Here is a 16,900-nt window from a genome sequence, read left to right as displayed (position 1 = left end):
ACACACGGGAAATTATGAGCAAGCAACTGAATTTGAGACCCAGCAGACATTTAGAGCACAAAGGCAGGCTTTAATGGTTTTTCAAAGAAAATTCTCAGCTTTAAATCAATAAGTAATACTCTTAAGCATTAAAATGTGCTTTTGAGTTTTACAACAAAAATGACTCCATACTAGGCTAAACAGTTTACATGCGGATGATTATGCAATAATGTACTATGTGTTTATGTGATTTTTCATAATCAGGTAAATGATGTTAGATAATGCTGTATACATGACTACCTCAGGTTTGATCAGAGAGTGTCTTTAGGAATCATCGGGGTGCCTTCAAAATGCTTCAAATCAACCAAGAATGACCACAAATAAGCAGATTGCTAGCTATCTCAATGTTGATAATCAAAATTGTCTCAATTTCCCTTTTCCTAAAATCATGCCAGTGTCTTGGACAAATAAACAGGCGTACGCCAGTTAGCGCTGCCCCAGAATCATGCTTCTGTGTTTTCAGTTCTGCAGGTTGGCACAAAAATGTGTTTTTCAGGTCTATGCACTGAATCCCATAAAAAATAGAGGTATCATAGTTTTTGGGAAAGTGATTTGGAGCAGGGATTCTCAAATAACCTTAGGACACACCACAAACCAAATTTAAAAAATTTCTACAAAGAATAAGTTCTTTGATTAAAATCTTAGCAGTTCTGATCTTGGATGGACCAAACATATGACTGAAAAGAGTAGAAAATTTTTTTACACCCCATTTCCCTATGATAATGTACATTTTCCCCAAATTTCTTGAGACCTTGTGGAGTTACATGATTATAATGGGAAAGCTGCTTTTTTTAGTCCAAGAAAAAGAGAAATACAAGTGGAAACAATGAGAAAAAAATAAATGCACTAATTATCTCTGTAAAACAAAGTTAAAAAATACACCAATGTATCCCAATAATGGCCTCGTACTTTATAGACTTTTGACACCTCTTTTGTTTTTTATTATCCTGGCACAAAATTGTGACCCACGTAAAAGGGCTCTGCGGCTGACCTTTGAACCCTGACCAACCAGATTAGAACCAATGCTTCAGAGATTTAAATTGTTAATCCTAAAACTAAAGACTCCTCCAGCAGTCACAGGGATGCGGACATTTTTTTAAATCAATATTTTATTGATGTCTTGAGATATTTTACTTTTTTACAGGATGACATGACAGAACAAAGGTTAAGAAATTCTGGATTGAATAATAATTAAGTTTGATGTTTGTGAGTCAAAAGCTTTTGTTGTTGTAAACACTGTTTTACTCTTAAAGTACTGTATACTTTCTATGCCATGCAGCTCTTTTTCATAAATCTCCTCTGACAAATTTTACACCAACTTTTGCCTTTTGTAAACGTTTTAAGTTCTTTTTTGGTTCTGGTAATTTTTGTCCTCTGAGTTTTCCAGTGACATGCCAGTGACCTCTGTCTAACAGCTCTGACACTGTCGTTGCCTTCAGTAAAATAGTTTTGTGTCTGCTGCCAAGCATGAACATGCCGAGTCCTGTTATCATGAACAATGGTTCTAATGCATTACATTTCAGATTAAAAGTCCTGACAGGTTAGGGAGTTATATAACTTTGAGAAAATTAATCCTTCATATGATGCACACTTGAACCACAAAGCATGTCATAATACCCAACCACCTGTAACAATCTCACATGAGTCACAAATATTGTCAATTGTGGATCAAAACTCTTTTGTACTTTCACTGAGTTCATGAAGCTGATTGTCTCCTTCATGCAAACACGTTTTTATTTCATGTAAAATCTTCATGAGTCAGTGTGCTGGTGACTTTCCACCTGGCTAAGTCTGTTAATAACTACCAGCTGTGTGTTCCTGTTAGTGGAAGTCTATGTTTTAGTCACCATTTCAAAATACTGGGCAAGGAGTGACGTCTGCTGCAATATATCGTCTGAGGTGGATTGATCAACGTGAGCATACACAGACACTCAAAACGAAAGTACTGTAATAAAAAAAGAACTCCTTTAATAATGATAATTATAAATCTGTACAAGTAGGGCCTCATGAAACAGTAAAAAGCACATTATGCAAAGTTATAACATTAAAATGTGGCATTTCACGTATACAAGAAGAAGAACTTTGTCTCTAAAATGTCTACATCAATTTAAAAAATGACTAGTCCCCTGTAAAGTTCTGGAACAGTGAGACTAATTCCTTTATTTTTGCTATACACTGAAAACATTTGGGTTTGACATCAAGACAGATATTTACATTACATTGGAGAATAGCATTTATTCTAACTGAACAGCACATTTTAAGGTGAGCAAAAGTACAGGAGTAGATAGACTTAAAATAGATTAAAGTGAATTAGACTTCATATTTAGTTGTATTAACTGCATCAAGCCTGTGATCCACTGACATCACCAAACTTTTGCATTCTTCTTTTGTGATGCTTTTCCAGGCTTTCACTGCAGCCTCTTTCTTTCAGGTGTTTGTTTTGCGGGGGTTACTCCCTTCTCCTCTTCAGCAGGTAAAATGCAGTGTGGAGTATCCGCAAATGTATCTTATCATATCCCCGTTTCATCCACATGGAACCGGCGTTTTGGGAGCCCAAAACTCATGACGTGAATGAATTTCTGACATAGGCCCCGTCCACACCGAGACGAATTCAGGCGTATATGCAAAAGTTTTTTGTCATATCAGCGTTTCATCCACACGGAAACGGCGTTTCAGGTGACTGTAAACTATACTTTGTATATATATATATATATTTTTTTTACTTTTATTTGTCAGGGCCCTTGTACAGAAAAAACATTAAACTCATCGGAGTAGAGATGCTCTGCACCAGATTATAGCTTTCTAGCTAATTTCCATCTGCAGTCCCTGTGGCAGGCAAAAGAGAAAGTAAGGTATAGATATAAAGTGCATTTACAGTACAGACAGTGTATAAAAGCATAGGAAAATACATTTTGTTCATAGAAAGTGCATACATTCAATTTTAGTGCAAAGACAAAGATTTAAAACAAAGGCACACACACTCAAAGACGTAGAAATATAATTATTAAAAGAATTTATGTTAAAAGACTAGTCAATGCTGACAGGCTTGATTTCTAATAATCCAGTTTTTTGTTTCTCTGGAGAAGACACTATAGTTTGTGTTGATCTTTAGTTCATTTGAGAGCTTGTTCCACTCTTTTATGGCTATGTATGAGAAAGCTGACTGTGCAAAAGCTGTGGTACGTAATGGAATACTGCACTGCCACTGAGAGGCTGTTCTTGTTGCTCTGTTCATCCATTCAGAGGTCAGGTGAACGAAGGCCTTAAGGGGTGGAGGTGCAGTTCCATGAAAAATTTTAAAAACCAAACGTACATTTGAGAACGTGATCATATTTTCGAAACTAAGCATCTTATGTTTATTAAGGATACGACAATGATGATATTGCCGCGTCTTTTTATCCAAAATTTTAAGAGCCTGTTTGTACAGTGAGTGGAGAGGTTTCAGAGCAGTCTTGTTTGCTTGAGACCAGCATGATATACAGTAAGAAAAATGAGATAAGATCATAGCATTAAAAAAGATTCAGTGTAAGTGAGTTTCTGATACATCTGAAATTTGCAAGGCTGTATTTAAGAGTGCAGCTCATCTGTTTCATGTGCTTTTTACAGCTAAGTGTAGGATCTAATATAACACCCAAATATTTGAACTGAGTTACATTGTTTATGTTTTCTCCATTTACACTTACGTTAGGATAGTCCTTGTGTTTTTGTTTGCTGGTAAAATACATGGTGGCTGTTTTTTCTATATTTAAAGTAAGGCACAATTTATTTAGCTATTTAAAAACTTTTTCCATGGGATCAGATAGCCTATCTGCCACTTCATCAATATTTTTCCCATACGTATAGATCAGAGTGTCGTCTGCATACATCTGGATTTTTATATCATTTTCACAGACAGATGGAAGATCATTTATATACAATGTAAAAAGCAGCGGACCTAGGATGGAGCCTTGTGGCGCCCCCATAGTGCAGACCCTTTTTGCTAATATAGCTTCATTTATGCGTACACACTGGGAGCAACCAGACAGATAAGATTTTATCCAGTTCACAGTATTCATGGTTAATTGGTACCTTGTCAGTTTAGAAAGAAGGATTGAATGATTGACTGTATCGAAAGCCTTGCGTAGGTCTAGGAAGACTGCTCCTACCACTCCTCCCTCATCCAGATTCATTTTAATTGTTTCAATAAAGTGGCAGCATGCTGTTTCAGTCGAGTGATTTGCCCTGAAGCCAAACTGCATAGGATGCAGCAGGTTCTCAGACTCTAGATGTGATACGATTTGTGCTGCAACCACCTTTTCAATAGCTTTAGAGAGAGTAGGAAGAATACTGATTGGTCTATAGTTGCTAATTTCCTGTCTATTTCCTGCTTTGTGAATGGGAGTTACAATAGCGGATTTCAGGGTGTTAGGAAAAACACTTTCTTGTATTGACTGATTTATCAATTTTGTAATTGGAGCAATGTAATTTATGCTTTTTGAAAATGGGTCCCAGAGTGCATAATCCTTAAACGACTACTGTTTCATCTCCGTGTGGACGGCTATCTGCATCTTTCTTGAAACGATTATGTCACACACATTGTAGCTCTCTTAAGGCACCTGCGCGGGTCCAACCAACACAACAATGGCCGATTACACGGTTGCGTTCGTGCTGCAGAACCTACTGAGCTTATTATGGCTTTTACATCAAAAGCTGATGCTCTTTTACCACCACCGTGAAACCACCATATGTTCTTAAATCCAACACTGAGAACAACCACAAGGGCAACAAGAAGAAATTTTGTGTCAGTTTTCTGTGATCTTCTTTTCTCATTTGGCACATTTCTGTGGCACCACTACAGCACCACGCACAGGCTTGGCATATGCACTACAGCATTTTCAGTCATTTCAGTGGTTCCGTGCTTACGCTGACATTTCCTGAGACGATTCTGTCTTTACGGAAATCTTTTTCAAAACAAAACGGGAATATATCATTTTCGTCTCCGTGTGGACGGGGCCTTAAACACGTGCAGAGCCACAAGCAGATTCCAAAACGTCACGTACGTTTCCTGTATAAACTTCTCTCAGCTGGTTATCAGGTGATCCATGACCCCCCACCCACAACAATTTGCACCCTGGATTATATGATTGTGTTCGGGTCTTCTGCTCCTCTACTACCACCGTGAGCAACAGATGGTCAAGGAGAACAGCATACGCCAAATGTTTTACGATCCATAGCGGAGTGCAACCATAACAGCAGCCAGGACAAAGTTTTGGTTAAGAGAAAACATGTAACAAAGGGGGGCCACACAGGAAAAGTTTGGGAACCACTGCTATAGATGAATCAGATGAGGGAGAAAAGCTGCTAAAAGTGCCCTTCTTTCTTGATGCTCTGATCTATTCCAGAATATTTTTTAAGAAGCTTGCAGTATGAACCAGGAAGGCCACTTTTAGCAGCTTTTCTCCCTCATGATTTGAAATTCATGCATTAAACAAAAAAATATGATTTAAAGAGTAGTTTTTATTGAAAAGACTTCTTAATTAAAATTGAGCAGTGGCGGTGGGCAGAGCCAAACAGTACGTCTCTAATCATCATCTTTTTTATCTTTTTGATTAAAAGCCCCATGGAGGCTGAATTTATATGCTGTGTTTTTAACAAAAAATCCTTTTAAAAAAGCACAACCAAAAATATGATACATTAAAAACAACATCAAATTTATATACAAACAAACATCACAACAAAAACACACCTGAAATAATCTTTGGTCCAAAAAGGAACAAGCGTGATGGTAACAGTATGTTTTTACAGTTATGTAACACTGTCAGACACTTCTCTGTTATTCATCCACTCCCACATTATTAGGTACATTGTGGTTATTACTGTTACAGTTTTGTAACTCTTGTTGTATGCAAAAAGCATAAAAAGCAGAAGTAATTTCATCATCGGTCAACACAGAGGCTGACTTCGTGACTTATCTCCTGTCAGACAGGATTTCATTGTCCTCAGTTGCCCTGCAGTCCAGCTCGTCGTTGAGCGGTCCAGTGGAGACGACACGTTTAGAGTTTGGATCAAATTTGTAGTGAATGTTTCCCACGAAGAAGTTCACAAATTCTGTTTGGAAAGAAGATAGATAATAGTTTTAGATAAAATGCACGTAATGGTGGTGTTAGATCTTGAGTAAATCTCCAAGAGATAATGACAGAACATGTGAGAATTAAACTATTCTAAATGATCATTAACAATGGTCATGATGTCTGTGACAACTGTAGGATTGTACCACTTTAGTTATAGATTAACTTACATCCATGTTAAAAATCTAAAATAGTTTAATGTTTCAACTTAACCTGGGAATGCAGCTTACAACATAACAATACATAACTGAAAAAATATATATTTATAACTGAAAAAATGAAGAATGTAATGCACACTCAAATATGCTATGAGATGATGGACTGATTGGTCGATGGATGGATGGATGGGTGGATGAAAGATGGATGATGGACAGAAAGATAGACAAAAAGATGTACTGAAGACAATTACAGTGATGGATGAATAGACGGATGAGGAATTTAATAAATAATGGATGTACAGATGGATGGATGGATGTTCAGATAGATGGACAGAATAGATGGATGGATAACTAAACTGATAATGGATAAATTGATTGATGGAGGTATCAATTATTTATTAGGTGATGGGTGGATGAATTGATTAACTATTTATTGGATGGATGGATGGATGGATTAGTAGATGAACGAATGGATGGACTATTTTTTAGATGATGGATGGATGGACAATTTAATTAGTAATGGTTGGCTGGATAGATAGATAGATAGATAGATAGATAGATAGATAGATAGATAGATAGATAAATGGATTGATAGGGGTATTGATTATTTATAAGATGATGGATGAATGGACAATCCTATTAATAATGGCTGGCCGGCTGGCTGGATGGATGAATGGATGGATGGATTGATAGAGGTATTGATTATTTATAAGATGATGGGTGGATGGATGGATTGATTATTTATTGGTTTGATGGATGAAAATTTTACAAGTATTGTTCTATTATAACAGTATTATCCCAGTTCATGAAAATATTGTTTTTAGTGTTTTTTATGAACTGGACAGGTTAGATGAATTTATACTGCAGACTGTTGCTTAAGACAATTTTGTCAAAATGGACCTCAAAGAATTTTAACTGATGACCCGTGGATTAGTGGATAAATACAGTAGATAGTGGAAGGGGGGCAGATGGATCAATAAAAAATGATATATTGATTAATAATTGGATGGATGAAAACTTGGATGGATGCCTGGGTTGGTGGATGGATTAGTGCAGTGTTTCCCAACCATTTTTCCTCGCAGCCCCCCACAAATCTACCGAAGCGCCCCCCCCCCCCCCCAAAAAAAGTCAACATTAGGGGTGTGACGAGATCTTGCAAGATCAAAACAAGATTTCTTGTCGTGGAAAAATCTATCTCGCGAGATCAATATTGCGCAGACAGTAGGAGCAAAACAAACTGTTAGAGCGCCATAGAGTCCACTGTTAGCTCCAAAAAGCGAAGTTCTTGCTCCAGATAAACGCGCCCTGGTTGTCTGACCGCAAACAGAGCAGAGACATACACTCACTCACCAATACACACACATCTGACGAATCTGTGCATCGTGTCCAACACTGTCAAAGCTGATATGAGAAAAAAAGCGCACAGAACGACAAAATAATCTATTTCTCTAAATTACAGCAAACATGTTATTGACAGAAATATTTCGTTTGAATGTTTTAAATATGGATGTATCTAAAGAGGATGAGAAATAGTTTGATTTTACTGATGCAGCTCTTTATATTTCAGACCGTAAACAGGGCTTTAAGTTCTTAGAAAATAATCTAAATGCTTTTATTATTTAAAATTAAATATCATATTAAATATAGTTATTGTAATTGTAGCGATGAGTACATAGTGTAGTAAATTAATGATTTTGTAGACTGTTAAAATGAAAGGTTTGATCTGAAGAACATTAAAATATACAGTTTGAGTCAAGTTAGACAAAACATACTTTTTGGAAGCATTGATAGCCTATTCAGTACAACAGGAGTTAGTTTAAACATTTTTGAATAGACCTGAATGCTTTGCAATTGTCACTTTCAGTTGTACAAAAGAGATATCCTCCACCCATGCAATTTTTTCCAAAATTAAAAAAAGGTGTAAAATCTATTCTCGTGGGCCTAAGTCTTGTCTTGTCTTGTGAGATAAGCGTCTCGTCACACCCCTAGTCTACATAGATTGGAACTGTTTCACTGTTAAACCCCTAAAAAGGCCTATGCATGCTTTTCTTATTAAAATACCTCAGTATAAACTACTTATTAACTGTTTTATCATGGTTTTAGTCAATATTTGCAAATCTAATTTTGGCAGCCTCAAAGCAACCAAAGCCTCCTTTCCCCCTCAGATCTCCCAGATCCCAGGTTGGGAACCAACGGATTAGTGTATAAATGGATGGATGGATTAGTGGATAAAGAGATGTATTGATTATGTATTGATTAATAATTAAATGGATGGATAAATTAATGGATAGATGGATAAAAGATGATCTTTTTGTATATGAATTAAATGGATTGATGGAATAGTGAACAAATAGATAAATTAGTGGAGATGGATGGATGACTTAGTGGATAAAAATATGGATGTACTGATTTATAACTGGATGGATGGATAAATGAATGGATGGATAAAAAGCTGTTTTTTTTTTAAACTTAGACTGGTGTTTAATACTTTGTGATGTGAAATTGGATCAGCCCTGATGTTTTTCTAAGCTGATCTGGTGACTCTTATAACCCCAGGAAAATCTCCCAGGATAATCTTTAGAAACATAAAAGTCTTTATTTTGCTTAGTTATGTGTTTAATAAGAGGAAAACTTACTCTTTGAGTGAGCTGTCATAGAAGACAGCTGCATCTACAGGAGTTGGCACACCGGGCCACTGATCCTCTACCAGCATCGGTGAGCCCTCCATGGTCTTCTCCAGCTCGTTGTACCTTCAAAACAGAGAGTAATCATGATGAATTAAAATTCATTGTTTCCCCCCAAAAGGTTATAATGCACGTAAAACGTGGGAAAAACAGCAAAGTCATCCTGATGATTTGGCTAAAAACCCACATTAGATGAGAAGGATGGTGAAAACAAATCCCATTTACTCACATAGGAAATGTGAAATACAGCGTTGCGTCAAAAAATGATGACAGACACAAAAAGGGGAAATGTGCTGTGTAAATCGGTTTGTATTTTTTTCTGAATGTTTCACAATGGGCCATGGGAAACTGGACTTTACACATGTTTAATATGGCAGTGATTTTCATATTAAAGCATTTATAACAGCAGACTGACATTTTGGTTTTGTTTTTTGTTAAGAAAGAAATCTGAATCAGCATGCAGGTACTTTCCACAGCCTTTAAGCTTGACATAAGAGTAAGAGGAAAAATGTGTAATAACTGGATCTAATAAACCTCCAACACTGGTGTCCAGTGAAGAAAACAGTATAGCGCTCATTTCTGAAGTGAAGAGCTGCATCTAAGGATTTTATTGTAGAAGGGAAGCCAAAGTCAGAGATGTTTCTTGGAAATCCCTCCTCAAGTTTAAGCTGCCTCAGGATCCAGTACTGCTGACCTGAAACAGAAACACTTCTGTGTTACATTTACATCCATTTAGCATCCATTTAATTAATTAAAGCTCTTACCTTTGAAGAACACTATGAAGTTCCTGCCAATGTTCTCATAAACAGCATCCAGGTAAGAAGGCACACTGTCCGGCCACAGACTGCTGATGAGGGTGATGCTGGTCTCGTCAAATTTCGGATGCTTACGCCACATAAATCTGAAAAAGCACATTTTTGTTGCTTTAACTCCTGTTACCTTGACTCAGTAAACCTGAGAGGGTAGGGGTGAGAAGCCCAATCTTTGTATGGATTACTTTGCTCAACAAATAACAAAACCTGTGTTGGCAGCATACACAAAAAACCAAAACTGCTGCTGCAAATAATGCTAGAGCGCATTACTCTTGGTGCTTTCTTTAATTTCCAGATTCTAAACATCACAATGCATTAAGAAAGTATTCGGCGCCCTTTACTTTTTTCAGTTTTGTTATATTGCAGCTTGATGCTACAGTAAAACTGAATTTTAGATCTTTTTGCACATTCATTAAAAATAAAAAACCTGAAATATCACACGACATAGGCACTCAGACCCTTTGCAACAACACAGCAAATTTAGCCCAGGTTTCTCCCATTTCTCTCAGTCTTTGCTGAGATGTGTCTACACCTTGATTGGAGTCCACCCGTAGTAAATTAAACTGATGGGATATGATTTGGAAAGGAACACCTCTCTATAGAAGGCCTTACAGCTGACAATGCATATCAGAGCCAAAACCAAGCCATGAGGTCAAAGGAGCTGAGCAGAGCTCAGAGACAGGATAGTTGCAAGGCACAAATCTGTGGAAGGCTTTAAAAATGTATGTTGGTTCTCAAGAGCACAGTGGCCTCCGTAATTCTCCAAATAGGTTTGGAACAACCAGGACTCTTCCAAGGGCTGGTCAACTCTAACAATTGGGGGGAAAAGTGTCTTAGTAAGAGAGGTGACCAAGAACCTGATGGCCAGTCTGACTGAGCTCCAGAGATCCTGTGTGGAGATGGGACAAAGTTCCAGGAGGACAACCATCACTGCAACCTCACTGTAAACTTCCTTGGTCATGGCACAGACGAAAGGAGTTCCTCAAAAAAAAAAAAAAAAAAAAAAAAAAAAAAAAAACAACAGTGCTGGAGTGCATATTTAACCAAAATGGGTCAAAATAGACCTTAAAGTTCTTATTGTAAACTGAGTTTGTCACATTATGACAGGATGACGTACATAGAAGAGATCATCTTGCTCGTGTGTCTGCTCCAAAAATCTGTCTTGGATTGAGGATTAATGATTAAATAAGCATTCAAGAGAATTATTTACCCACTCGAAGTTCGCAACAAACTACACTAAAGTCAAAGTGGGTTTTCATATGTTTTGCACTAAGGAGATGCTTCTGTCTAGCCACTCTGCTAGTGTTGTACTCAAGACCACACTATCCGAGACCAAGACTTGCCCGAGACCAGAGTGCAACAAGACCATGACAAGACCAAGACTTCGGGGTCGAGACTGAGTCAAGAGTCAAGCTGAGACCAGGACAAGCCCAAGACCATAAAAGTCAATTGAAAAAAAAAAACAGACAAGATTGAACAGTTAAAGATCATTATCTCTTCAAATTTAGTTTTCTTTTTCATAAATTAGACTGATACAATCAAGGTGTCTGCAACAGACAGCACAACATGCAAAAATCTCAAATCTTAACAACTTTGTTCAACTAACTCCTTATAAAAAATAAATCCTTGTTTGTATTTAAAAGCCACTGACAAGTCAGGAATTATTTTAAATTTCTTAAAATGAGATGTTTACCTAGATTTGTCAGGTGAATGAGGTCTAAAGTAAGTTTTCAGAGGTATTTCTGACTAGAAATAAGATGGACTGATGTCTGAGTTTTTGCAGGTGTAGCTATTTGTTGTTTCAGCGAGTGTTTCTCCTTATAATCACATTAATGAAGTCGAAGAATAGCAGATCTGTCCTGGTCTCCACCGGTCCTGATGAAAAATCTCGAGTCAGACCAGTCCCAGACCGGGACAAGACAGATTAAAAATGCTCTTGAGTCAGACTCAAGACCAAGACATTTAAAATGTGGTTTTGAGACCTCAGGACCAAGACCGTTCTTGAGTACTACAACACTACACTCTGCCATAAAGCCCGGATCAGTGGAGGACTGCAGTGATCTCTGGAGAGCAGAAATCAGAGGTATCTCTTCTCAGCTCTCATCACTTTAATACTTCGTCAGTTGTAAGAAAGAGACTTCAGACAGAACTCTGTTTGTGAAACTGAATGCTCATTTAACCATCAATCCATGACTGACTTTTGGTGCCGACACACATGAGCAAGACAACCTCCTCTAAGTACGTTATTCTGTCATAATGTGACAAACACAGTTTACAAGAAGCATGGTTTCACAAATTCAGCATAATAAACTGACATCATGGCGGTAACTTTACTCACTTTGTGGCCTGTTTTGATTCACTTTGTTTAGATGTGCTCTCCAACACTCAGCTGTTTGGAATGTTTTTATGAGGAACTTCAACTCATTATACGTCATGTACACCACTTTCATCTTTGCCATGACCGTGGAAGTTTACAGTGCTTGAGTACAGTAAGGAGCATATTGGCCAGTAGTTTCATTTCATTGTACAGCCTTTCAGAGAACAGTCTGTGTGTGACCCTTGATGCCATAGACAAACCTGTACTGGGACGGTTACATACCTGTCTTTAAAGAAGAGGACTTCCTGTTGAAGCTCTGTCACTGCATCAAACAATAAATCTGGATCACATGTGCCTGGTGTTCTTGGAGGAGGTTTTTTGGAGAATAATGAAGCAAATTTGTGACTGACTCCTGCATGACACATAGACAAACAAGATAATTATCAAATAATAATAACTAGGGCTGCAGGCAGCCCTGAAGGGCCCTCACATCCCTGGTACAGTGTTCGCGACCCATACAGTGTGACAAAGCACAGCAGAGATACCACATTGATCCTCACTGGACTGTCATGAAGCTCTGAATGATGACTATGTTCTACTTTGTATATAAGGAAGTACTGTTCATCAGCATTAGGTGGCTGGTATGTAGAAGATATCAGGGTTGGAATGAAAAATCACCTAACATTCAAAGAAGATTGAATGTTTTATGTTAGAGATTTTACAGGCTTCTTCCAGTAGGTGGCGCTACAGCAAAACCATGAAACTAACATTTGAATGTGTAGAGAGTTATGGCAACTTCCTGTGAAATGGCGAGATAATGAAATGCTTGCTATCACCAGTTATGCGTCCTTTAATAAACATGTGACTGTTGTGGACAGATATTGAGGCCTTTGTTCCCATTTTTGAACTCTATAAATTCAAAATTCAAGTAAGAGGAATGAACAAACTGACATATTTTGTCAATCCAATAAAATCCCTCGTCAGAGTACAAAAAAATATGTAACCTGCCCACTGGGCAAAAACAGCCAAGTTTGACCAAATATTGACCAAATGTTGTTTATGATGTGTTTCCTTTACATTTTAGCTGGTGCATATGTGTACCTATTCCATGCCTGTTTTTATTACCCAGTCCCCTATCTCACATTTTGGGCTCCTGTGGGATCCCTGCACAATGGACTTGGATTAAACCACCAAAATAGGTAAATTTCCACTGGGGAACAATTTTCTGGAAGGTTTTGGTGAGTTTTGGGGCATGTTAAAACCTCCAAATGATCTTTTCTTTTGCAGAAATAATACAAAGAATGACAATCCCTTGCATTTCGAAAGGATCAGCTCTCTGAGGTTGGTGCTTGGGCTCTAAAAATAATAAAACAAACCAACAAACATACAGAACAAAATCATGATGCCCTCAGCTAAGAAAACTACTAAGCTAACCAGTGAGTCGAATAAATTTGTACTGAACATTACAAATGAAGGCTGGCATTAGTTCATGCAGGACACAGTAGTCATACCACCAGCTGTGATCAGCTGACGGCCAGCTGATCTTAATCATCTTCCCAGCTCCCACAGCCAATCACAGCTCTTTCTGTGTGTTTAAATAAGTCATACTTCTCACTAATCCTGGCTTGCGTTAAAGCTGATGCACCATGCTGCTATTGCTGCCAAAGCTTAACCTCCTCTACCCCAGCCTTCTCCTTCATAGCATAAAACTTGTTGCACCCTCATATTCAGAATCATGCTACTATGGATTAATTGCATTTCAGCTAATTGTATTGTATTCAGTACATATTGTCATAAATGTAGATCCATATGGAGGTTTCTAGCCATGCGCTCCCTGGAAACTCAAAGCATGCTGCTTGATTACCAAAGGTGCATCTTTTGAGCAGAGCCTCCTCTGCTAGGTAAAACTGTACAACCATCATGCAATTAATGGTAAAATGAATGACGAGCGTGTTCCTGACTGAAATCAGGCTGTTGCTGTAAACAAAGTCTAATAAGTGAAATGTAAATAACATGAAGTTTTTCTGATTGAGGTCCTTAAGCCACAGATGTCTAACGCTTTTATTCTAACTTTCCATGCTACTGTCACAGTCAGCAGGCAACAACAGACACTGAAGTCAGCAACACGGATATGGCGGCTACTGCAAGATGGCGGTGCCTGCGGATTTGCTGTTAGATTTGTCAATAGTGGAATTATGCTTTTAAATCTAAAATTCACCGTACATGTGTTGGACATCTTTGACGTCACGGAACGAGAGCTGGAGTTCATGAGTGGGAGTAAAGTTGTATGCAGGGTACATGATGGCTCCAGGGTCAGAGGAGTGGGGCAGGCCGAATGCGTGGCCAAATTCATGAACAGCTACAGCCAACAAGTTAAAACCTGGAGCAGGAAAACAAGATGTGTGGAGGGTTATGGCACAGAAGGGTTTGTATAACAATCAGGGAGACATGCTTTTTGTCTTTACTTTAAAATCAGGCACTGGGACAGCGGTGCTGTTATTTGCCATAACTTGACTACCTTGCTCAAAGATGGTGATGTTGCAGTATATCCTGAGGAACAGCTTGTTCTTATATAACTTATAGTTGACTAAGGTGATTGTATAACTGTTCTGGGAAACAAAAACGTAGAGTTTCAGCACTGAAATGTTTCATTCTTAGGTTATGTCCACACTGAGTTTGAGAAAGATGTTTCTGCAGTCTTTTGTACACATACAGACTCGCCATTTCCTCCTGCATGCAGATTTAATCCACAGCAGTGACAGCCTCTGCTAAGGGACGGCTTAAAGCTAATGAACATATGATTTCAGATCAACATTAATGGCATTTACAGAACTAGAAGAGGAGTTAACAACCAGTATAAATTAAAGCTGCAAGCAGCGATGATGGGCCCTTGCAACCCGTTGCACGTCGGGATGTGTTGCGACCGCGGGCGTGTGTGGCAACCGTCGGGTGCCAGCAACAAATGCGCTGTTCCCATGGGGTTTGTGGGTTTTGCAACACTCACAGTTTCACAGAAACAGAGGGGGATCCTCCTCATTAATTTCCAGAGCTTGCTGTTACTTTGGCAGTAAAACCACATGAGCATGAGGTATGAGCCCTGAAAATTTGGAACTCACACGACATGAACAAATCACTGGATTGTAAGCTTCACAGCTCCACTCTCTGCTTTGCTTGGCTCAGTTGCTCGCTTTTTCTCTTTTGCATGCTTGCAGTCTCACTCCACAGGAGAAAAATGACTGAGTGGCTGAAAACATTAACTGTTTTCAGACTGTTGCAATCATTAGTGTGAAAGACAGAGGAGATAATACAGAGATGCAGATGTGTACAAGTTTGTTTCATTCTTTTCCTCAATTCTTTGATATCTCCTCTCAGTTTATTTTATATTATATTCATGGATGAACAGACAGATACAAACAGTACTTTCCTGCAAACCAAGCACCCTCAGTAACTTATATTTCATGACTGTGACACAAAAGCCCCCTTAAATGAAAGCAGACACTCCTTAGATTCCGGCAGTATCTCTTTTGTCATTCTAGGTCCAAAACTCACCGAGAAAACAGCAGACAAACAGACTGCGCAAAAATCCCATTTTTCACTCAAACAATATATTTCATCCTAACACAGGGTTGCCAACTTTGGGTTCCTGGCTGGACTGAGATTTTGTTCATTATACATGCGCGCACTCAATGATGGCGATGTATTCGGATTCATTTCACCATTAGGGTTTAAAAATAATGTGTCGTACACAGGCCCTAACTCACACACACACATACACACATAATAGCAACAACTATTGAAGGATATGAGTGTGATAAACAATAATTTACTGTGCTTTCTTATTTGCTAGCAAACCTTGCATAAAATAGATATGGACCACAGAGGCCATGCTCATAATGCCATAAATTTAACTCAATTTTACATTATTTCAAAATGTGATCCGTGTGTGTTTGGCTCATTGATGATGATGCGAATCGCAAAAGTCATATTCAAATACGAGTATGGGAGAGCATCGGCAGGGAGTGACTGAAGAAATGTGTTAAAACGAGGGCATTAGAAGCTTCACCTTGAACACAAGACAGCACACCTCTATTAACTTACGGAAGAGATGCGCCACCAGCAGACTTCCTCTGCGCTCTTTGACGCACAGTCTGCCGTCCTGGGCGCACCCAACGGTAAAAAAAAAACAAGTTTTCATTTGAATTTGGAAGTTAAAGTCTGTCTTCTTTCTGTGGACTTAGATTTATTGATATTAATTATTGCAATGAGTCTTTACTGCTGACAGTTTTCATATTTTTGAGGATTTCAGGAGGATTTTCTTAAAGGAAGCCTTAAAAGAGCTGCAACTGGTCACTAAAGAGCCACATGCGGCTCGAGAGCCACGGGTTGAGTAACCCTGATTTATTCGAAACAATTATTATATAGTTTGTTAAGCCCTGGGTTCCGTTGTAAAATTAAAGCATGACATAAGACGTCGACTAATTGTTTACCTTGGTACAATTGCTGCTGCACTGTGTCGCTGTTCTGAAGTGGTTGGACGGCAACTCCCGTCCCACTGTGCTGTGATTGGCTAGTTATTCACAGGCTTAGGACCGTTACCTTGAGCAGCCGTCCAATCAACATGGGGATAAACATTGCACAATCAATCAGATTGTGATTTGAGAGCGCCAAAGCATTTGATTCTAGCGTGAGAATAGTTTGAGTGGCGTGTGAGCGTGAGATAGGAGGTGAAAGCATGCGCCACATGCCAGAAGCGTGTTGGCAACCCTGCATATAGATATTATAC

General features: G+C 38.5%; 1 protein-coding gene across 1 annotated transcript; it reads right to left on the bottom strand.

The window, feature by feature from the left end:
- Window positions 1-6,021: 6,021 nt before the first annotated feature.
- Window positions 6,022-16,737, bottom strand: LOC121519195 (neutrophil collagenase-like). The gene is made up of 8 exons (XM_041802025.1): window positions 16,714-16,737; window positions 14,636-14,726; window positions 14,336-14,497; window positions 12,400-12,529; window positions 9,753-9,889; window positions 9,523-9,682; window positions 8,941-9,054; window positions 6,022-6,126 (listed from the first exon to the last, which is right to left on the bottom strand). The coding sequence occupies exons 1-8, from the start codon at window positions 16,735-16,737 to the stop codon at window positions 6,084-6,086; spliced, it is 861 nt and encodes a 286-aa protein (XP_041657959.1). The 3' UTR covers window positions 6,022-6,083.
- Between the last annotated feature and the right edge of the window lie 163 nt (window positions 16,738-16,900).

This window comes from Cheilinus undulatus, linkage group 12 (genome assembly GCF_018320785.1).
Source record: "Cheilinus undulatus linkage group 12, ASM1832078v1, whole genome shotgun sequence".
NCBI classification, from domain to species: domain Eukaryota; kingdom Metazoa; phylum Chordata; class Actinopteri; order Labriformes; family Labridae; genus Cheilinus; species Cheilinus undulatus.
Note: the sequence above shows the minus strand (reverse complement) of the source record. Positions and strands in the feature narration are given on the sequence as shown.

Excerpts from the sequence above, each read along its gene's own strand:
- LOC121519195 (XM_041802025.1), bottom strand. The coding sequence starts at position 16,737 with ATGTTGATTGGACGGCTGCTCAAG. Across the intron at positions 14,727-16,713 it reads TGATTGGACGGCTGCTCAAG|AACAGTTATACAATCACCTT; the intron begins GTAACGGTCCTA and ends TTTGTTTCCCAG. Across the intron at positions 6,127-8,940 it reads TATGACAGCTCACTCAAAGA|AATTTGTGAACTTCTTCGTG; the intron begins GTAAGTTTTCCT and ends CTTTCCAAACAG.